This window comes from Ascaphus truei, chromosome 22 (assembly GCF_040206685.1).
Source record: "Ascaphus truei isolate aAscTru1 chromosome 22, aAscTru1.hap1, whole genome shotgun sequence".
Lineage (NCBI taxonomy): Eukaryota > Metazoa > Chordata > Amphibia > Anura > Ascaphidae > Ascaphus > Ascaphus truei.
The window spans coordinates 15,031,614-15,055,228 of NC_134504.1; the positions used below are offsets into that span (position 1 = coordinate 15,031,614).

Sequence of the window (23,615 nt, forward strand, 5' to 3'; positions counted from 1 at the left end):
GCTTCCACGTTCAAGGTAACCACACAAACAAAAGACCCCCCCCTTGCGACACCGGACACCCACCCTTCCTACCCTAGATACATAGTAAAAATGCGACGTGAGAACAGTAGAAATCCTCTCCTCTCTGCCACATCCCAAGTGCTGGTGGAGATACGATGGTGCAGGAACGTCGGCGGATCTCGCTCAGACCACGGACAGCAACCTCCCCTACGCCTGGCCAGCGCTGCGGGATTCTGGGTAGCTCCAGCCTGGCAGTGCCAAGGCGGCTGCGAACGCTCCTAACCTCTGCGTAGTACAGCAGACTGGTCTCCGGCCACTTTCTGGGTGACCTGGAAGTCTTTTTATTTTGCTACAACCTATACTTGGAGCGTTAACCTTTTATGTGCTGGCTACCGCAGGGACATGAAGGAATAAGTATTTATACAAAGGACCCCTCTGTTTTAGGGGGTGCTGGGAAGGAGGGGGGGGGGTGGAAGGTTATCAATGCTGCATCCTAGCTTATTACAGCTACAACTAACTTCTGGGAGCCCTGCAACGCACAGCACTTTACTCCATACCACTCTGGCCACACAGCAGTCAACGCACCATTGTACTACAGTCGCCCGGTGCTCTGCACACACAGAAGTGTAATTGTGCATCGCTCGCTTTCCTCCTTCACTTATTTACACTACGTGTGTATATTCCGGAGGGCGCTCTGCGCAGCGCGTACAATTGATGCTGCAGTCCCTGTTGCAGAGCATTTTCGGCCCTGTTTTGCAGCAGGGCGGCCGCACTTTCCCGTTTGCCCTGAACACGGCGCACGGATACTCACGTCAATGATTAGGTATTCGACGGGCAGAGGCCGGGCCAGCTGTGTGATCTCGTTGCCGAACTTGTCTATGTCCTGGGGAGGCAAAAGAGGCGAGTCCGTAACCGCTGCGGGCTAGTACCGGGCCCGAACCCGGGGGGTGGGCAACTTCTGTCCACAAGGGCCACCAACAGGTCAGGTTCTCAGGATATCCCTGCTTCAGCACAGGTAGCGCAATCAGTGGCTCAGTCAAAGACTAAACCATCTGTGCCGACGCAGGGGCTGATTGAGCCACCTGTGCTGAAGCAGGGATATCCCTAATACCTGGCTAGTTGGTGGCACCCACTGGAGACGCCCCGCCCCTGGGCTTTCCCACGAGTGATGGAGGCAGTGCTGCCACGAATTAACCCCTCGCGTGCCGGAGAGGCCAGGAACAGCAGCAGCTTCTGCGTTCATGCTCTGAAACCAGCGCCGTAAGAGTGACAGTAATGCGTTGCCGCGCGGGGGATTCCCGGCTGGCGGCACCGTGTCGGTGATCGCCCGGCAGATTGCACGATTCACTTTTGATGCAGGGGGTCTCCGGCGCTGAACCGCGTTAATTTCAGCTCACTTCCTATTGGCCAGCAGGAATCCATTTCAATAACCCCGACGAGCTCCGCCGGAGCCGCTACCAGCCCCCCTTCTCCAAGGTAAGAATCTCGGGGAGCAGGGGGTCCCTGGAGATGAAATGACTGGGGTTCAGCCCCGGGGACCCCCGGCGGCGCCGCTTTAAGGCAGGACTTGCATGACCTTGGCGTGTGCGATTGGCACGGCGGCTCGCATTACTCCCGGGATCGGTAAATGTCGGCCAGCGGTTACATCGCGGGGACGCGGCCGGGAAACGTTACGGGGGAAGCACCAACCTTGTAGAAGACGTCGGGCACGTACTGCTCGCTGCTGGACTCCATGGCGTAGCCCAGCTCCGGGGCATCTCTGCAGGGCAAGAGGCACTCGTCGCGCACCAGCGCCATGCACTGATTGGAGACCTGGTATCCTTCAAAGTGCACCTGGTTATCCGGCCCACCTGAGGGGGGGGAGAGGGACGCAGAGAGGGAGGGAAGGGGGAGAGAGAGACGCAGAGAGGGAGGGGGAGAGAGAGACGCAGAGAGGGAGGGGGAGAGAGAGACGCAGAGAGGGAGGGGGAGAGAGACACAGAGAGGGAGGAAAGGGGAGAGAGACGCAGAGAGAGAGAGAAGCAGAGAGGGAGGGGGAGAGAGACGCAGAGAGGGAGGGAGGGGGCAGAGAAACGCAGAGAGGGAGGGAGGGGGCAGAGAGACGCAGAGAGGGAGGGAGGGGGAGAGAGACGCAGAGAGGGAGGGGGAGAGAGACGCAGAGAGGGAGGGGGAGAGAGACGCAGAGAGGGAGGGGGAGAGAGACGCAGAGAGGGAGGGGGAGAGAGACGCAGAGAGGGAGGGGGAGAGAGACGCAGAGAGGGAGGGAGGGGGCAGAGAAACGCAGAGAGGGAGGGAGGGGGCAGAGAAACGCAGAGAGGGAGGGGGCAGAGAAACGCAGAGAGGGAGGGAGGGGGCAGAGAAACGCAGAGAGGGAGGGAGGGGGCAGAGAGACGCAGAGAGGGAGGGGGAGAGAGACGCAGAGAGGGAGGGGGAGGGAGACGCAGAGAGGGAGGGGGAGAGAGACGCAGAGAGGGAGGGGGAGAGAGATGCAGAGAGGGAGGGAGGGGGCAGAGAAACGCAGAGAGGGAGGGAGGGGGCAGAGAGACGCAGAGAGGGAGGGAGGGGGAGAGAGACGCAGAGAGGGAGGGAAGGGGAGAGAGACGCAGAGAGGGAGGGGGAGAGAGACGCAGAGAGGGAGGGGGAGAGAGACGCAGAGAGGGAGGGGGAGAGAGACGCAGAGAGGGAAAGGGGAGAGAGACGCAGAGAGGGAAAGGGGAGAGAGAGACGCAGAGAGGGAAAGGGGAGAGAGAGACGCAGAGAGGGGGGGAAGGGGAGAGAGAGACGCAGAGAGGGAAAGGGGAGAGAGAGACGCAGAGAGGGAAAGGGGAGAGGGAGACGCAGAGAGGGGGGGAAGGGGAGAGAGAGACGCAGAGAGGGGGGAAGGGGAGAGAGAGACGCAGAGAGGGGGGGGAAGGGGAGAGAGAGACGCAGAGAGGGGGGGAAGGGGAGAGAGAGAGACGCAGAGAGGGGGGGAAGGGGAGAGAGAGAGACGCAGAGAGGGAGGGAAGGGGAGAGAGACACAGAGAGGGAGGGAAGGGGAGAGAGACACAGAGAGGGAGGGAAGGGGAGAGAGACAAGAGAGGGAGGGAAGGGGGGAGAGAGAGACGCAGAGAGGGAGGGAAGGGGAGAGAGACAAGAGAGGGAGGGAAGGGGAGAGAGAGACGCAGAGAGGGAGGAAAGGGGAGAGAGAGACGCAGAGAGGGAGGGAAGGGGAGAGAGAGACGCAGAGAGGGAGGGAAGGGGAGAGAGAGACGCAGAGAGGGAGGGAAGGGGAGAGAGACGCAGAGGGAGGGAAGGGGAGAGAGACGCAGAGAGGGAGGGGGAGAAAGACGCAGAGAGGGAGGGGGAGAGAGACGCAGAGAGGGAGGGGGAGAGAGACGCAGAGAGGGAGGGGGAGAGAGACGCAGAGAGGGAGGGGGAGAGACGCAGAGAGGGAGGGGGAGAGAGACGCAGAGAGGGAGGGGGAGAGACAAAGAGAGACACAGAGAGGGAGGGAGAGAGAGATGCAGAGAGGGAGGGAGAGGGACAGAGGGAGAGGCGCAGAGGCGAGAGAGACGCAGAGAAAGGAGAGACGCAGAGAAAGAGAGAGAGACGAGAGAGGAGAGAGAGGGTGCGTTAACCCCCTGATCAGACCTAGGAAATACTACCCTGCTGGGAAGTTGAAGTAGGAGGTTGTGGTTGCCAGCTCATGTATTGCAAACGCAGACTGTAATCATTCTGTACCTGTATTACCCCCGGCTGCACTGCAAACGCAGACTGTAATCATTCTGTATCTGTATTACCCCCTGCTGCACAGCAAACGCAGACTGTAATCATTCTGTACCTGTATTACCCCCTGCTGCACAGCAAACGCAGACTGTAATCATTCTGTACCTGTATTACCCCCGGCTGCACGGCAAACGCAGACTGTAATCATTCTGTACCTGTATTACCCCCTGCTGCACTGCAAACGCAGACTGTAATCATTCTGTACCTGTATTACCCCCTGCTGCACTGCAAACGCAGACTGTAATCATTCTGTACCTGTATTACCCCCTGCTGCACTGCAAATGCAGACTGTAATCATTCTGTACCTGTATTACCCCCTGCTGCACTGCAAACGCAGACAGTAATCATTCTGTATCTGTATACCCCCTGCTGCACTGCAAACGCAGACTGTAATCATTCTGTACCTGTATTACCCCCTGCTGCACTGCAAACGCAGACTGTAATCATTCTGTACCTGTATTACCCCCTGCTGCACTGCAAACGCAGTCTGTAATCATTCTGTACCTGTATTACCTCCTGCTGCACAGCAAACGCAGACAGTAATCATTCTGTATCTGTATACCCCCTGCTGCACTGCAAACACAGACTGTAATCATTCTGTACCTGTATTACCCCCGGCTGCACTGCAAACACAGACTGTAATCATTCTGTACCTGTATTACCCCCTGCTGCACTGCAAACGCAGACTGTAATCATTCTGTACCTGTATTACCCCCTGCTGCACTGCAAACGCAGACTGTAATCATTCTGTACCTGTATTACCCCCTGCTGCACAGCAAACGCAGACTGTAATCATTCTGTACCTGTATTACCCCCTGCTGCACTGCAAACGCAGACTGTAATCATTCTGTACCTGTATTACCCCCTGCTGCACTGCAAACGCAGACTGTAATCATTCTGTACCTGTATTACCCCCTGCTGCACTGCAAACGCAGACTGTAATCATTCTGTACCTGTATTACCCCCTGCTGCACTGCAAACGCAGACTGTAATCATTCTGTACCTGTATTACCCCCTGCTGCACTGCAAACGCAGACTGTAATCATTCTGTACCTGTATTACCCCCTGCTGCGCTGCAAACGCAGACTGTAATCATTCTGTACCTGTATTACCGCCTGCTGCACTGCAAACGCAGACTGTAATCATTCTGTACCTGTATTACCCCCTGCTGCACTGCAAACGCAGACTGTAATCATTCTGTACCTGTATTACCCCCGGCTGCACTGCAAACGCAGACAGTAATCATTCTGTACCTGTATTACCTCCTGCTGCACAGCAAACGCAGACAGTAATCATTCTGTATCTGTATACCCCCTGCTGCACTGCAAACGCAGACTGTAATCATTCTGTACCTGTATTACCCCCTGCTGCACTGCAAACGCAGACTGTAATCATTCTGTACCTGTATTACCCCCGGCTGCACTGCAAACGCAGACTGTAATCATTCTGTACCTGTATTACCCCCTGCTGCACTGCAAACGCAGACTGTAATCATTCTGTACCTGTATTACCCCCGGCTGCACTGCAAACGCAGACTGTAATCATTCTGTACCTGTATTACCCCCGGCTGCACTGCAAACGCAGACTGTAATCATTCTGTACCTGTATTACCCCCTGCTGCACTGCAAACGCAGACTGTAATCATTCTGTACCTGTATTACCCCCGGCTGCACAGCAAACGCAGACAGTAATCATTCTGTACCTGTATTACCCCCTGCTGCACTGCAAACGCAGACTGTAATCATTCTGTACCTGTATTACCCCCGGCTGCACTGCAAACGCAGACTGTAATCATTCTGTACCTGTATTACCCCCTGCTGCACTGCAAACGCAGACTGTAATCATTCTGTACCTGTATTACCCCCGGCTGCACTGCAAACGCAGACTGTAATCATTCTGTACCTGTATTACCCCCTGCTGCACTGCAAACGCAGACTGTAATCATTCTGTACCTGTATTACCCCCGGCTGCACTGCAAACGCAGACTGTAATCATTCTGTACCTGTATTACCCCCTGCTGCACTGCAAACGCAGACTGTAATCATTCTGTACCTGTATTACCCCCGGCTGCACTGCAAACGCAGATTGTAATCATTCTGTACCTGTATTACCCCCGGCTGCACTGCAAACGCAGACTGTAATCATTCTGTACCTGTATTACCCCCTGCTGCGCTGCAAACGCAGACTGTAATCATTCTGTACCTGTATTACCCCCGGCTGCGCTGCAAACGCAGACTGTAATCATTCTGTACCTGTATTACCCCCTGCTGCACTGCAAACGCAGACTGTAATCATTCTGTATCTGTATACCCCCTGCTGCACTGCAAACACAGACTGTAATCATTCTGTACCTGTATTACCCCCGGCTGCACTGCAAACGCAGACTGTAATCATTCTGTACCTGTATTACCCCCTGCTGCACTGCAAACGCAGACTGTAATCATTCTGTACCTGTATTACCCCCTGCTGCACTGCAAACGCAGACTGTAATCATTCTGTACCTGTATTACCCCCTGCTGCACTGCAAACGCAGACTGCAATCATTCTGTACCTGTATTACCCCCTGCTGCACTGCAAACGCAGACTGTAATCATTCTGTACCTGTATTACCCCCGGCTGCACTGCAAACGCAGACTGTAATCATTCTGTACCTGTATTACCCCCTGCTGCACTGCAAACGCAGACTGTAATCATTCTGTACCTGTATTACCCCCTGCTGCACTGCAAACGCAGACTGTAATCATTCTGTACCTGTATTACCCCTGCTGAACTGCAAACGCAGACTGTAATCATTCTGTACCTGTATTACCCCTGCTGCACTGCAAACGCAGACTGTAATCATTCTGTACCTGTATTACCCCCTGCTGCACTGCAAACGCAGACTGTAATCATTCTGTACCTGTATTACCCCTGCTGCACTGCAAACGCAGACTGTAATCATTCTGTACCTGTATTACCCCTGCTGCACTGCAAACGCAGACTGTAATCATTCTGTACCTGTATTACCCCCTGCTGCACTGCAAACGCAGACTGTAATCATTCTGTACCTGTATTACCCCCGGCTGCACTGCAAACGCAGACTGTAATCATTCTGTACCTGTATTACCCCCTGCTGCACTGCAAACACAGACTGTAATCATTCTGTACCTGTATTACCCCCGGCTGCACTGCAAACACAGACTGTAATCATTCTGTACCTGTATAGCCCCCTGCTGCACTGCAAACGCAGACTGTAATCATTCTGTACCTGTATTACCCCCGGCTGCACTGCAAACGCAGACTGTAATCATTCTGTACCTGTATACCCCCTGCTGCACTGCAAACGCAGACTGTAATCATTCTGTACCTGTATTACCCCCTGCTGCACTGCAAACGCAGACTGTAATCATTCTGTACCTGTATTACCCCCGGCTGCACAGCAAACGCAGACTGTAATCATTCTGTACCTGTATTACCCTCTGCTGCACTGCAAACGCAGACTGTAATCATTCTGTACCTGTATTACCCCCTGCTGCACTGCAAACGCAGACTGTAATCATTCTGTACCTGTATTACCCCCGGCTGCACTGCAAACGCAGACTGTAATCATTCTGTACCTGTATTACCCCCGGCTGCACAGCAAACGCAGACTGTAATCATTCTGTACCTGTATTACCCTCTGCTGCACTGCAAACGCAGACTGTAATCATTCTGTACCTGTATTACCCCCGGCTGCACTGCAAACGCAGACTGTAATCATTCTGTACCTGTATTACCCCCTGCTGCACTGCAAACGCAGACTGTAATCATTCTGTACCTGTATTACCCCCGGCTGCACAGCAAACGCAGACTGTAATCATTCTGTACCTGTATTACCCTCTGCTGCACTGCAAACGCAGACTGTAATCATTCTGTACCTGTATTACCCCCGGCTGCACTGCAAACGCAGACTGTAATCATTCTGTACCTGTATTACCCCCTGCTGCACTGCAAACGCAGACTGTAATCATTCTGTACCTGTATTACCCCCTGCTGCACTGCAAACGCAGACTGTAATCATTCTGTACCTGTATTACCCCCTGCTGCACTGCAAACGCAGACTGTAATCATTCTGTACCTGTATTACCCCCTGCTGCACTGCAAACGCAGACTGTAATCAATCTGTACCTGTATTACCCCCGGCTGCACAGCAAACCCAGACTGTAATCATTCTGTACCTGTATTACCCCCGGCTGCACTGCAAACGCAGACTGTAATCATTCTGTACCTGTATTACCCCCGGCTGCACAGCAAACGCAGACTGTAATCATTCTGTACCTGTATTACCCTCTGCTGCACTGCAAACGCAGACTGTAATCATTCTGTACCTGTATTACCCCCGGCTGCACAGCAAACCCAGACTGTAATCATTCTGTACCTGTATTACCCCCTGCTGCACTGCAAACGCAGACTGTAATCATTCTGTACCTGTATTACCCCCGGCTGCACAGCAAACGCAGACTGTAATCATTCTGTACCTGTATTACCCTCTGCTGCACTGCAAACGCAGACTGTAATCATTCTGTACCTGTATTACCCCCGGCTGCACTGCAAACGCAGACTGTAATCATTCTGTACCTGTATTACCCCCGGCTGCACAGCAAACCCAGACTGTAATCATTCTGTACCTGTATTACCCCCGGCTGCACTGCAAACGCAGACTGTAATCATTCTGTACCTGTATTACCCCCGGCTGCACAGCAAACGCAGACTGTAATCATTCTGTACCTGTATTACCCCCTGCTGCACTGCAAACGCAGACTGTAATCATTCTGTACCTGTATTACCCTCTGCTGCACTGCAAACGCAGACTGTAATCATTCTGTACCTGTATTACCCCCGGCTGCACTGCAAACGCAGACTGTAATCATTCTGTACCTGTATTACCCCCGGCTGCACAGCAAACCCAGACTGTAATCATTCTGTACCTGTATTACCCCCGGCTGCACTGCAAACGCAGACTGTAATCATTCTGTACCTGTATTACCCCCGGCTGCACAGCAAACGCAGACTGTAATCATTCTGTACCTGTATTACCCCCTGCTGCACTGCAAACGCAGACTGTAATCATTCTGTACCTGTATTACCCCTGCTGCACTGCAAACGCAGACTGTAATCATTCTGTACCTGTATTACCCCTGCTGCACTGCAAACGCAGACTGTAATCATTCTGTACCTGTATTACCCCCGGCTGCACTGCAAACGCAGACTGTAATCATTCTGTACCTGTATTACCCCCGGCTGCACTGCAAACGCAGACTGTAATCATTCTGTACCTGTATTACCCCCGGCTGCACAGCAAACGCAGACTGTAATCATTCTGTACCTGTATTACCCCCGGCTGCACAGCAAACGCAGACTGTAATCATTCTGTACCTGTATTACCCTCTGCTGCACTGCAAACGCAGACTGTAATCATTCTGTACCTGTATTACCCCCGGCTGCACTGCAAACGCAGACTGTAATCATTCTGTACCTGTATTACCCCCGGCTGCACTGCAAACGCAGACTGTAATCATTCTGTACCTGTATAACCCCGGCTGCACTGCAAACGCAGACTGTAATCATTCTGTACCTGTATTACCCCCGGCTGCACTGCAAACGCAGACTGTAATCATTCTGTACCTGTATTACCCCTGCTGCACTGCAAACGCAGACTGTAATCATTCTGTACCTGTATTACCTCCTGCTGCACTGCAAACGCAGACTGTAATCATTCTGTACCTGTATTACCCCCTGCTGCACTGCAAACGCAGACTGTAATCATTCTGTACCTGTATTACCCCCGGCTGCACTGCAAACGCAGACTGTAATCATTCTGTACCTGTATTACCCCCTGCTGCACTGCAAACGCAGACTGTAATCATTCTGTACCTGTATTACCCCCGGCTGCACTGCAAACGCAGACTGTAATCATTCTGTACCTGTATTACCCCCTGCTGCACTGCAAACGCAGACTGTAATCATTCTGTACCTGTATACCCCCGGCTGCACTGCAAACGCAGACTGTAATCATTCTGTACCTGTATTACCCCTGGCTGCACTGCAAACGCAGACTGTAATCATTCTGTACCTGTATTACCCCTGCTGCACTGCAAACGCAGACTGTAATCATTCTGTACCTGTATTACCCTCTGCTGCACTGCAAACGCAGACTGTAATCATTCTGTACCTGTATACCCCCTGCTGCACTGCAAACGCAGACTGTAATCATTCTGTACCTGTATTACCCCCTGCTGCACTGCAAACGCAGACTGTAATCATTCTGTACCTGTATTACCCTCTGCTGCACTGCAAACGCAGACTGTAATCATTCTGTACCTGTATTACCCCCTGCTGCACTGCAAACGCAGACTGTAATCATTCTGTACCTGTATTACCCCCGGCTGCACTGCAAACGCAGACTGTAATCATTCTGTACCTGTATTACCCCCTGCTGCACTGCAAACGCAGACTGTAATCATTCTGTACCTGTATTACCCCCGGCTGCACTGCAAACGCAGACTGTAATCATTCTGTACCTGTATTACCCCCTGCTGCACTGCAAACGCAGACTGTAATCATTCTGTACCTGTATTACCCCTGCTGCACTGCAAACGCAGACTGTAATCATTCTGTACCTGTATTACCCCCGGCTGCACTGCAAACGCAGACAGTAATCATTCTGTACCTGTATTAACCCCTGCTGCACTGCAAACGCAGACTGTAATCATTCTGTACCTGTATTACCCCTGCTGCACTGCAAACGCAGACTGTAATCATTCTGTACCTGTATACCCCCTGCTGCACTGCAAACGCAGACTGCAATCATTCTGTACCTGTATTACCCCCTGCTGCACTGCAAACGCAGACTGCAATCATTCTGTACCTGTATTACCCCCGGCTGCACTGCAAACGCAGACTGTAATCATTCTGTACCTGTATTACCCCCTGCTGCACTGCAAACGCAGACTGTAATCATTCTGTACCTGTATTACCCCCGGCTGCACTGCAAACGCAGACTGCAATCATTCTGTACCTGTATTACCCCCTGCTGCACTGCAAACGCAGACTGCAATCATTCTGTACCTGTATTACCCCCTGCTGCACTGCAAACGCAGACTGTAATCATTCTGTACCTGTATTACCCCCTGCTGCACTGCAAACGCAGACTGTAATCATTCTGTACCCTTATTACCCCCTGCTGCACTGCAAACGCAGACTGTAATCATTCTGTACCTGTATTACCCCCGGCTGCACTGCAAACGCAGACTGTAATCATTCTGTACCTGTATTACCCCCGGCTGCACTGCAAACGCAGACTGTAATCATTCTGTACCTGTATTACCCCCTGCTGCACTGCAAACGCAGACTGTAATCATTCTGTACCTGTATTACCCCCTGCTGCACTGCAAACGCAGACTGTAATCATTCTGTACCTGTATACCCCCTGCTGCACTGCAAACGCAGACTGTAATCATTCTGTACCTGTATTACCCCCGGCTGCACTGCAAACGCAGACTGTAATCATTCTGTACCTGTATTACCCCCGGCTGCACAGCAAACGCAGACTGTAATCATTCTGTACCTGTATTACCCCCGGCTGCACAGCAAACGCAGACTGTAATCATTCTGTACCTGTATTACCCTCTGCTGCACTGCAAACGCAGACTGTAATCATTCTGTACCTGTATTACCCCCGGCTGCACTGCAAACGCAGACTGTAATCATTCTGTACCTGTATTACCCCCGGCTGCACTGCAAACGCAGACTGTAATCATTCTGTACCTGTATTACCCCCGGCTGCACTGCAAACGCAGACTGTAATCATTCTGTACCTGTATAACCCCGGCTGCACTGCAAACGCAGACTGTAATCATTCTGTACCTGTATTACCCCCGGCTGCACTGCAAACGCAGACTGTAATCATTCTGTACCTGTATTACCCCTGCTGCACTGCAAACGCAGACTGTAATCATTCTGTACCTGTATTACCTCCTGCTGCACTGCAAACGCAGACTGTAATCATTCTGTACCTGTATTACCCCCTGCTGCACTGCAAACGCAGACTGTAATCATTCTGTACCTGTATTACCCCCGGCTGCACTGCAAACGCAGACTGTAATCATTCTGTACCTGTATTACCCCCTGCTGCACTGCAAACGCAGACTGTAATCATTCTGTACCTGTATTACCCCCGGCTGCACTGCAAACGCAGACTGTAATCATTCTGTACCTGTATTACCCCCTGCTGCACTGCAAACGCAGACTGTAATCATTCTGTACCTGTATACCCCCGGCTGCACTGCAAACGCAGACTGTAATCATTCTGTACCTGTATTACCCCTGGCTGCACTGCAAACGCAGACTGTAATCATTCTGTACCTGTATTACCCCTGCTGCACTGCAAACGCAGACTGTAATCATTCTGTACCTGTATTACCCTCTGCTGCACTGCAAACGCAGACTGTAATCATTCTGTACCTGTATACCCCCTGCTGCACTGCAAACGCAGACTGTAATCATTCTGTACCTGTATTACCCCCTGCTGCACTGCAAACGCAGACTGTAATCATTCTGTACCTGTATTACCCTCTGCTGCACTGCAAACGCAGACTGTAATCATTCTGTACCTGTATTACCCCCTGCTGCACTGCAAACGCAGACTGTAATCATTCTGTACCTGTATTACCCCCGGCTGCACTGCAAACGCAGACTGTAATCATTCTGTACCTGTATTACCCCCTGCTGCACTGCAAACGCAGACTGTAATCATTCTGTACCTGTATTACCCCCGGCTGCACTGCAAACGCAGACTGTAATCATTCTGTACCTGTATTACCCCCTGCTGCACTGCAAACGCAGACTGTAATCATTCTGTACCTGTATTACCCCTGCTGCACTGCAAACGCAGACTGTAATCATTCTGTACCTGTATTACCCCCGGCTGCACTGCAAACGCAGACAGTAATCATTCTGTACCTGTATTAACCCCTGCTGCACTGCAAACGCAGACTGTAATCATTCTGTACCTGTATTACCCCTGCTGCACTGCAAACGCAGACTGTAATCATTCTGTACCTGTATACCCCCTGCTGCACTGCAAACGCAGACTGCAATCATTCTGTACCTGTATTACCCCCTGCTGCACTGCAAACGCAGACTGCAATCATTCTGTACCTGTATTACCCCCGGCTGCACTGCAAACGCAGACTGTAATCATTCTGTACCTGTATTACCCCCTGCTGCACTGCAAACGCAGACTGTAATCATTCTGTACCTGTATTACCCCCGGCTGCACTGCAAACGCAGACTGCAATCATTCTGTACCTGTATTACCCCCTGCTGCACTGCAAACGCAGACTGCAATCATTCTGTACCTGTATTACCCCCTGCTGCACTGCAAACGCAGACTGTAATCATTCTGTACCTGTATTACCCCCTGCTGCACTGCAAACGCAGACTGTAATCATTCTGTACCCTTATTACCCCCTGCTGCACTGCAAACGCAGACTGTAATCATTCTGTACCTGTATTACCCCCGGCTGCACTGCAAACGCAGACTGTAATCATTCTGTACCTGTATTACCCCCGGCTGCACTGCAAACGCAGACTGTAATCATTCTGTACCTGTATTACCCCCTGCTGCACTGCAAACGCAGACTGTAATCATTCTGTACCTGTATTACCCCCTGCTGCACTGCAAACGCAGACTGTAATCATTCTGTACCTGTATACCCCCTGCTGCACTGCAAACGCAGACTGTAATCATTCTGTACCTGTATTACCCCCGGCTGCACTGCAAACGCAGACTGTAATCATTCTGTACCTGTATTACCCCCTGCTGCACTGCAAACGCAGACTGTAATCATTCTGTACCTGTATTACCCCCGGCTGCACTGCAAACGCAGACTGTAATCATTCTGTACCTGTATTACCCTCTGCTGCACTGCAAACGCAGACTGTAATCATTCTGTACCTGTATTACCCCCTGCTGCACTGCAAACGCAGACTGTAATCATTCTGTACCTGTATTACCCCCTGCTGCACTGCAAACGCAGACTGTAATCATTCTGTACCTGTATACCCCCTGCTGCACTGCAAACGCAGACTGTAATCATTCTGTACCTGTATTACCCCCGGCTGCACTGCAAACGCAGACTGTAATCATTCTGTACCTGTATTACCGCCTGCTGCACTGCAAACGCAGACTGTAATCATTCTGTACCTGTATTACCCCCTGCTGCACTGCAAACGCAGACTGTAATCATTCTGTACCTGTATTACCCCCGGCTGCACTGCAAACGCAGACTGTAATCATTCTGTACCTGTATTACCCCCTGCTGCGCTGCAAACGCAGACTGTAATCATTCTGTACCTGTATTACCCCCGGCTGCACAGCAAACGCAGTCTGTAATAATTCTGTACCTGTATTACCCCCTGCTGCACTGCAAACGCAGACTGTAATCATTCTGTACCTGTATTACCCCCGGCTGCACAGCAAACGCAGACTGTAATCATTCTGTACCTGTATTACCCCTGCTGCACTGCAAACGCAGACAGTAATCATTCTGTACCTGTATTACCCCCTGCTGCACTGCAAACGCAGACTGTAATCATTCTGTACCTGTATTACCCCCGGCTGCACTGCAAACGCAGACTGTAATCATTCTGTACCTGTATTACCCCCGGCTGCACTGCAAACGCAGACAGTAATCATTCTGTACCTGTATTACCCCCTGCTGCACTGCAAACGCAGACTGTAATCATTCTGTACCTGTATTACCCCCGGCTGCACAGCAAACGCAGACTGTAATCATTCTGTACCTGTATTACCCCGGCTGCACTGCAAACGCAGACAGTAATCATTCTGTACCTGTATTACCCCCTGCTGCACTGCAAACGCAGACTGTAATCATTCTGTACCTGTATTGCCCCCGGCTGCACTAGGGTCAAACCCCCACTACACGACAGTCAGTGAAAATCGAGCCAATAACAGCTCAGTCCTGTCAGTGATTGAACCCGAGTGAGGTGCGGGAACTCGGGGTTATAACGACACTCGGGATTATCAGCACAGGACGCAATACGTACAAGTCCCCGAGATACACGTACCTGTGGCCACCACTGTCACGTACTTGGATCCAAACTGTCCGTCTGGTGACAGGCGGCACAGGTTTGGGTTCTTGTTCTGGAAGTTGCCGGCTGTGATACACTCCTCGGAGCTCAGGAAATACGCATCCTAGAGAGAGTGAGAGAGACGCACAGCAGGGAGGAGAGAGCGTGAGAGAGGCGCACATAAGGGAGGAGAGTGTGAGACACACGCACAGCAGGGAGGAGAGAGCGTATGAGAGATGCACAGCAGGGAGGAGAGAGCGTATGAGAGACGCACAGCAGGGAGGAGAGAGCGTATGAGAGACGCACAGCAGGGAGGAGAGAGCGTATGAGAGACGCACAGCAGGGAGGAGAGAGCGTATGAGAGACGCACAGCAGGGAGGAGAGAGCGTATGAGAGACGCACAGCAGGGAGGAGAGCGTATGAGAGACGCACAGCAGGGAGGAGAGCGTATGAGAGACGCACAGCAGGGAGGAGAGCGTATGAGAGACGCACAGCAGGGAGGAGAGCGTATGAGAGACGCACAGCAGGGAGGAGAGCGTATGAGAGATGCACAGCAGGGAGGAGAGAGTATGAGAGACGCACAGCAGGGAGGAGAGAGTATGAGAGATGCACAGCAGGGAGGAGAGAGTATGAGAGACGCACAGCAGGGAGGAGAGAGTATGAGAGACGCACAGCAGGGAGGAGAGAGTATGAGAGACGCACAGTAGGGAGGAGAGAGTATGAGAGACGCACAGCAGGGAGGAGAGAGTATGAGAGACGCACAGCAGGGAGGAGAGAGTATGAGAGACGCACAGCAGGGAGAAGAGTGTGAGACACACAGCAGGGAGGAGAGTGTGAGACACACACAGCAGAGAGGAGAGTGTGAGACACACAGCAGAGAGGAGAGTGTGAGACACACACAGCAGAGAGGAGTGTGTGAGACACACACAGCAGGGAGGAGAGAGTGTGAGAGACACAGCAGAGAGGAGAGTGTGAGACACACACAGCAGGGAGGAGAGTGTGAGACACGCACAGCAGGGAGGAGAGTGTGAGACACACACAGCAGGGAGGAGAGTGTGAGACACACACAGCAGGGAGGAGAGTGTGAGACACACACAGCAGGGAGGAGAGAGAAACGTTTGCTGACGGCACCGCGATGGAGAAACCTGCAATGAGAGTATCACAGCGAGGAAGGGTCTTTTACCTTGTTCCTGCTGTACCTGACCGTGCCTTTCCTTGTGTCTTCTGAGACCAGATCAGTAAATATCCAGCCGACCTTCATAGAGATCAAAGGGAAGATTGGTACCTTGATTTCGTGTTATAGGAGTCGTCAACATAATGCAGCAAAGCTAGAGGTCATCAGACCAATGCAGGGGGGCTCAACTCCGTCCTCAAGACCACTCAACAGGTCAGGTTTTGAGGATATCCCAGCTTCAACACAGGTGGCTCAATCAGTCTCTGCTTCAGCACAGGTGGCTCAATCAGTGCCTCAGTCAAAGACTTGTGCTTAAGTCGAAGTTTGAGTCCCTGATTGAGTCACCTGTGCTGAAGCTGGGAAACACCGAAAACCTGACCTGTTGAGGGGGCCTTGAGGACCGGAGAACCCCTGGACATGTCTTCTCTTAAGAGTCCTGAATCCAGAGGAATGCCTGTCCCCCTGTGCTTGTTAACCCCATGTACGCAGAGCGGTTAGCAGCAGCTCTTTAAATATTTATTGTGCCGCGCGGTACGCCCCCAGAGGCTCCTTCTCCCTCTTGCAGCAGGTACCTAGACAAACCCTACAGGTAGTCCTATTTCCAAAATTACAAGGGTGGCACACAAATAATATCAACCCTCCTCCCAGGATTGCCACGTGCCTTTCTCAGGCCAAGCTTGGCTGCGATCTCATCCACCGTTACAGCCTTTGGGTCATCGAGCAGCTCCAGGCTGTTCTGTGTCCCGATCTGAGAGAGTGAGAGAGGACGGAGAGAGAGAGTGAGAGAGGACGGAGAGAGAGAGTGAGAGAGGACGGAGAGAGAGAGTGAGAGAGGACGGAGAGAGAGAGTGAGAGAGGACGGAGAGAGAGAGTGAGAGAGGACGGAGAGAGAGAGTGAGAGAGGACGGAGAGAGAGAGTGAGAGAGGACGGAGAGAGAGAGTGAGAGAGGACGGAGAGAGAGAGTGAGAGAGGACGGAGAGAGAGAGTGAGAGAGGACGGAGAGAGAGAGAGTGAGAGAGGACGGAGAGAGAGAGAGTGAGAGAGGACGGAGAGAGAGAGTGAGAGAGGACGGAGAGAGAGAGAGTGAGAGAGGACGGAGAGAGAGAGAGTGAGAGAGGACGGAGAGAGAGAGAGTGAGAGAGGACGGAGAGAGAGAGAGTGAGAGAGGACGGAGAGAGAGAGTGAGAGAGGACGGAGAGAGAGAGTGAGAGAGGACGGAGAGAGAGAGTGAGAGAGGACGGAGAGAGAGAGTGAGAGAGGACGGAGAGAGAGAGTGAGAGAGGACGGAGAGAGAGAGTGAGAGAGGACGGAGAGAGAGAGAGTGAGAGAGGACGGAGAGAGAGAGTGAGAGAGGACGGAGAGAGAGAGAGTGAGAGAGGACGGAGAGAGAGTGAGTAAGAGAGGACGGAGAGAGAGAGAGTGAGAGAGGACGGAGAGAGAGAGTGAGAGAGGACGGAGAGAGAGAGAGTGAGAGAGGACGGAGAGAGAGAGAGTGAGAGAGGACGGAGAGAGAGAGAGTGAGAGAGGACGGAGAGAGAGAGAGTGAGAGAGGACGGAGAGAGAGAGTGAGAGAGGACGGAGAGAGAGAGTGAGAGAGGACGGAGAGAGAGAGTGAGAGAGGACGGAGAGAGAGAGTGAGAGAGGACGGAGAGAGAGAGTGAGAGAGGACGGAGAGAGAGAGTGAGAGAGGACGGAGAGAGAGAGAGTGAGAGAGGACGGAGAGAGAGAGTGAGAGAGGACGGAGAGAGAGAGAGTGAGAGAGGACGGAGAGAGAGTGAGTAAGAGAGGACGGAGAGAGAGTGAGTAAGAGAGGACGGAGAGAGAGTGAGTAAGAGAGGACGGAGAGAGAGTGAGTAAGAGAGGACGGAGAGAGTGAGTAAGAGAGGACGGAGAGAGAGTGAGTAAGAGAGGACGGAGAGAGAGTGAGTAAGAGAGGACGGAGAGAGAGTGAGTAAGAGAGGACGGAGAGAGAGTGAGTAAGAGAGGACGGAGAGAGAGTGAGTAAGAGAGTACGGAGAGAGAGTGAGTAAGAGAGGACGGAGAGAGAGTGAGTAAGAGAGGACGGAGAGAGAGTGAGTAAGAGAGGACGGAGAGAGAGTGAGTAAGAGAGGACGGAGAGAGAGTGAGTAAGAGAGGACGGAGAGAGAGTGAGTAAGAGAGGACGGAGAGAGAGTGAGTAAGAGAGGACGGAGAGAGAGTGAGTAAGAGAGGACGGAGAGAGAGTGAGTAAGAGAGGACGGAGAGAGAGTGAGAGAGGACGGAGAGAGAGTAAGAGAGGACGGAGAGAGTAAGAGAGGACGGAGAGAGTAAGAGAGGACGGAGAGAGTAAGAGAGGACGGAGAGAGTAAGAGAGGACGGAGAGAGTAAGAGAGGACGGAGAGAGTCACGCGTGCCGGAGAGAGTCACGCGTGCCGGAGAGAGTCACGTTTGCCGGAGAGAGTCACGCTTGCCGGAGAGAGTCACGCTTGCCGGAGAGAGTCACGCTTGCCGGTGAGAGTCACGTTTGCCGGAGAGAGTCACGTTTGCCGGAGAGAGTCACGTTTGCCGGAGAGAGTCACGTTTGCCGGAGAGAGTCACGTTTGCCGGAGAGAGTCACGCGTGCCGGAGAGAGTCACGCGTGCCGGAGAGAGTCACGCGTGCCGGAGAGAGTCACGCGTGCCGGAGAGAGTCACGCGTGCCGGAGAGAGTCACGCGTGCCGGAGAGAGTCACGCGTGCCGGAGAGAGTCACGCTTGCCGGAGAGAGTCACGTTTGCCGGAGAGAGTCACGCTTGCCGGTGAGAGTCACGTTTGCCGGAGAGAGTCACGTTTGCCGGAGAGAGTCACGTTTGCCGGAGAGAGTCACGTTTGCCGGAGAGAGTCACGTTTGCCGGAGAGAGTCACGTTTGCCGGAGAGAGTCACGTTTGCCGGAGAGAGTCACGTTTGCCGGAGAGAGTCACGTATGCCGGAGAGAGTCACGTATGCCGGAGAGAGTCACGTATGCCGGAGAGAGTCACGTATGCCGGAGAGAGTCACGTTTGCCGGAGAGAGTCACGTGTGCCGGAGAGAGTCACGTTTGCCGGAGAGAGTCACGTGTGCCGGAGAGAGTCACGTGTGCCGGAGAGAGTCACGTGTGCCGGAGAGAGTCACGTGTGCCGGAGAGAGTCACGTTTGCCGGAGAGAGTCACGTTTGCCGGTGAGAGTCACGTTTGCCGGAGAGAGTCACGTTTGCCGGAGAGAGTCACGTTTGCCGGAGTCACGTTTGCCGGAGAGAGTAACGTGTGCCGGAGAGAGTAACGTTTGCCGGAGAGAGTCACATATGCCGGAGAGAGTAACGTTTGCCGGAGAGAGTAACGCATGCCGGAGAGAGTCACGTTTGCCGGAGAGAGTCACGTTTGCCGGAGAGAGTCACGTTTGCCGGAGAGAGTCACGTTTGCCGGAGAGAGTCACGTTTGCCGGAGAGAGTCACGTTTGCCGGAGAGAGTCACGTTTGCCGGAGAGAGTCACGTTTGCCGGAGAGAGTCACGTTTGCCGGAGAGAGTCACGTTTGCCGGAGAGAGTCACGTTTGCCGGAGAGAGTCACGTTTGCCGGAGTCACGTTTGCCGGAGAGAGTAACGTATGCCGGAGAGAGTAACGTTTGCCGGAGAGAGTCACGTTTGCCGGAGAGAGTAACGCGTGCCGGAGAGAGTAACGCGTGCCGGAGAGAGTCACGCGTGCCGGAGAGAGTAACGTATGCCGGAGTTTGTGCCCAGATGTGTACATAAGCGCTCATATCAGCCAAGGTCACCCTGGCCACGATGACCACGGTTTAATGGTCACCGTCAGTAGATCTGCCCCTTGGAATACCAACAACTGCTATTGCCCCAGGTAACTTGCCCCCTCACCTGCGGGGGCTCGTAGATGGCAGCCACCTCCGCCCGGATGCCCAGGGGGATGTCCTTGTGCTCGGTGTAGCGGCCGTACAAGTAGCCGATGCGCTGGTTTCCGGTCTTACGCCAGAAGTCCAGGAAGCGGTCAGCGATGGTGTGGTTCTCAAACATGATGTTGTCCACGTGTCTGTATTTCTGTGGTCAGTCAGAGAGAGAGCGGATATCTGGACATCACAATGCAGAAAACCCTACGGCCAAACCTAATCAGTGTGACTTCCATCTGATTCGTACAGATACATGCACCAAGGCTTCAGGTGGTCAGCAGAGCAGTGAGGGAGGAGGGTCAGCAGAGCAGTGAGGGGGGGGGGGGAGGGTCAGCAGAGCAGTGAGGGGGGGGGAGGGTCAGCAGAGCAGTGAGGGGTCAGCAGAGCAGTGAGGGGGGAGGGTCAGCAGAGCAGTGAGGGGGAGGGGTCAGCAGAGCAGTGAGGGAGGGAGGGTCAGCAGAGCAGTGAGGGGTCAGCAGAGCAGTGAGGGGGAGGGGTCAGCAGAGCAGTGAGGGAGGAGGGTCAGCAGAGCAGTGAGGGGGGGGGGAGGGTCAGCAGAGCAGTGAGGGGGGGGGAGGGTCAGCAGAGCAGTGAGGGGTCAGCAGAGCAGTGAGGGGGGAGGGTCAGCAGAGCAGTGAGGGGGAGGGGTCAGCAGAGCAGTGAGGGAGGAGGGTCAGCAGAGCAGTGAGGGGTCAGCAGAGCAGTGAGGGGGAGGGGTCAGCAGAGCAGTGAGGGGGGGAGGGTCAGCAGAGCAGTGAGGGGGGAGGGGTCAGCAGAGCAGTGAGGGGGGAGGGGTCAGCAGAGCAGTGAGGGGGGAGGGGTCAGCAGAGCAGTGAGGGGGAGGGGTCAGCAGAGCAGTGAGGGGGGAGGGGTCAGCAGAGCAGTGAGGGGGGAGGGGTCAGCAGAGCAGTGAGGGGGGAGGGGTCAGCAGAGAAGTGAGGGGGGAGGGCAGAGCAGTGAGGGGGGGAGGAGTCAGCAGATCAGTGAGGGGGGAGGGGTCAGCAGAACAGTGAGGGGGGAGGGGTCAGCAGAGCAGTGAGGGGGGGAGGAGTCAGCAGAGCAGTGAGGGGGGAGGGGTCAGCAGAGCAGTGAGGGGTCAGCAGAGCAGTGAGGGGGGAGGGGTCAGCAGAGCAGTGAGGGGGGACGAGTCAGCAGAGCAGTGAGGGGGAGGGGTCAGCAGAGCAGTGAGGGGGGACGAGTCAGCAGAGCAGTGAGGGGGGAGGGGTCAGCAGAGCAGTGAGGGGTCAGCAGAGCAGTGAGGGGGAGGGGTCAGCAGAGCAGTGAGGGGGGAGGGGTCAGCAGAGCAGTGAGGGGGGAGGGGTCAGCAGAGCAGTGAGGGGTCAGCAGAGCAGTGAGGGGGGAGGGGTCAGGGGGGAGGGGTCAGGGGGGAGGGGTCAGCAGAGCAGTGAGGGGGGGAGGGTCAGCAGAGCAGTGGGGGGGGGGGTGGTCAGCAGAGCAGTGGGGGTGAGGGGTCAGCAGAACAGTGAGGGGGGAGGGGTCAGGGGGGAGGGGTCAGCAGAGAAGTGGGGGGGAGGGTCAGCAGAGCAGTGAGGCGGGGAGGGTCAGCAGAGCAGTGAGGCGGGGAGGGTCAGCAGAGCAGTGAGGCGGGGAGGGTCAGCAGAGCAGTGAGGCGGGGAGGGTCAGCAGAGCAGTGAGGCGGGGAGGGTCAGCAGAGCAGTGAGGCGGGGAGGGTCAGCAGAGCAGTGAGGCGGGGAGGGTCAGCAGAGCAGTGAGGCGGGGAGGGTCAGCAGAGCAGTGAGGCGGGGAGGGTCAGCAGAGCAGTGAGGGGGGAGGGTCAGCAGAGCAGTGAGGGGGGAGGGTCAGCAGAGCAGTGAGGGGGGAGGGTCAGCAGAGCAGTGAGGGGGGAGGGTCAGCAGAGCAGTGAGGTGGGAGGGTCAGCAGAGCAGTGAGGGGTGGGAGGGTCAACAGAGCAGTGAGGGGTGGGAGGGTCAGCAGAGCAGTGAGGGGAGGGTCAGCAGAGCAGTGAGGGGGGGAGGGTCAGCAGAGCAGTGAGGGGGGGAGGGTCAGCAGAGCAGTGAAGGGGGGAGGGTCAGCAGAGCAGTGAGGGTCAGCAGAGCAGTGAGGGGGTCAGCGGACATTCGAGATTACGCCTCTCCCCCCAGATATGGGAGATTACGCCTCTCTCCCCAGATATGGGAGATTACGCCTCTCTCCCCAGATATGGGAGATTACGCCTCTCTCCCCAGATATGGGAGATTACGCCTCTCTCCCCAGATATGGGAGATTACGCCTCTCCCCCCAGATATGGGAGATTACGCCTCTCTCCCCAGATATGGGAGATTACGCCTCTCTCCCCAGATATGGGAGATTACGCCTCTCTCCCCAGATATGGGAGATTACGCCTCTCTCCCCAGATATGGGAGATTACGCCTCTCCCCCCAGATATGGGAGATTACGCCTCTCCCCCCAGATATGGGAGATTACGCCTCTCCCCCCAGATATGGGAGATTACGCCTCTCTCCCCAGATATGGGAGATTACGCCTCTCTCCCCAGATATGGGAGATTACGCCTCTCTCCCCAGATATGGGAGATTACGCCTCTCTCCCCAGATATGGGAGATTACGCCTCTCTCCCCAGATATGGGAGATTACGCCCCCCCCCAGATATGGGAGATTACGCCTCTCTCCCCAGATATGGGAGATTACGCCTCTCTCCCCAGATATGGGAGATTACGCCTCTCTCCCCAGATATGGGAGATTACGCCTCTCTCCCCAGATATGGGAGATTACGCCTCTCTCCCCAGATATGGGAGATTACGCCTCTCTCCCCAGATATGGGAGATTACGCCTCTCTCCCCAGATATGGGAGATTACGCCTCTCTCCCCAGATATGGGAGATTACGCCTCTCTCCCCAGATATGGGAGATTACGCCTCTCCCCCCAGATATGGGAGATTACGCCTCTCTCCCCAGATATGGGAGATTACGCCTCTCTCCCCAGATATGGGAGATTACGCCTCTCTCCCCAGATATGGGAGATTACGCCTCTCTCCCCAGATATGGGAGATTACGCCTCTCTCCCCAGATATGGGAGATTACGCCTCTCTCCCCAGATATGGGAGATTACGCCTCTCTCCCCAGATATGGGAGATTACGCCTCTCTCCCCAGATATGGGAGATTACGCCTCTCCCCCCAGATATGGGAGATTACGCCTCTCCCCCCAGATATGGGAGATTACGCCTCTCCCCCCAGATATGGGAGATTACGCCTCTCTCCCCAGATATGGGAGATTACGCCTCTCTCCCCAGATATGGGAGATTACGCCTCTCTCCCCAGATATGGGAGATTACGCCTCTCTCCCCAGATATGGGAGATTACGCCTCTCTCCCCAGATATGGGAGATTACGCCTCTCTCCCCAGATATGGGAGATTACGCCTCTCTCCCCAGATATGGGAGATTACGCCTCTCTCCCCAGATATGGGAGATTACGCCTCTCTCCCCAGATATGGGAGATTACGCCTCTCTCCCCAGATATGGGAGATTACGCCTCTCTCCCCAGATATGGGAGATTACGCCTCTCTCCCCAGATATGGGAGATTACGCCTCTCTCCCCAGATATGGGAGATTACGCCTCTCTCCCCAGATATGGGAGATTACGCCTCTCTCCCCAGATATGGGAGATTACGCCTCTCCCCCCAGATATGGG

At 54.1% G+C, this 23,615-nt stretch overlaps 1 protein-coding gene across 1 annotated transcript in view; it reads right to left on the bottom strand.

The window, feature by feature from the left end:
• The window catches only part of NPLOC4 (NPL4 homolog, ubiquitin recognition factor), a 56,100-nt gene that overhangs the window by 8,024 nt on the left and 24,461 nt on the right, over window positions 1–23,615 (bottom strand). Inside the window, exons 8-13 of the mRNA XM_075580065.1 lie at window positions 19,919–20,098; window positions 16,716–16,802; window positions 16,064–16,135; window positions 14,878–15,004; window positions 1,690–1,850; window positions 812–883 (exon numbers count right to left, since the gene is read on the bottom strand). Coding sequence (XP_075436180.1) covers window positions 812–883; window positions 1,690–1,850; window positions 14,878–15,004; window positions 16,064–16,135; window positions 16,716–16,802; window positions 19,919–20,098 — 699 coding nt within the window. The remainder of the gene's footprint in view (window positions 1–811; window positions 884–1,689; window positions 1,851–14,877; window positions 15,005–16,063; window positions 16,136–16,715; window positions 16,803–19,918; window positions 20,099–23,615) is intronic.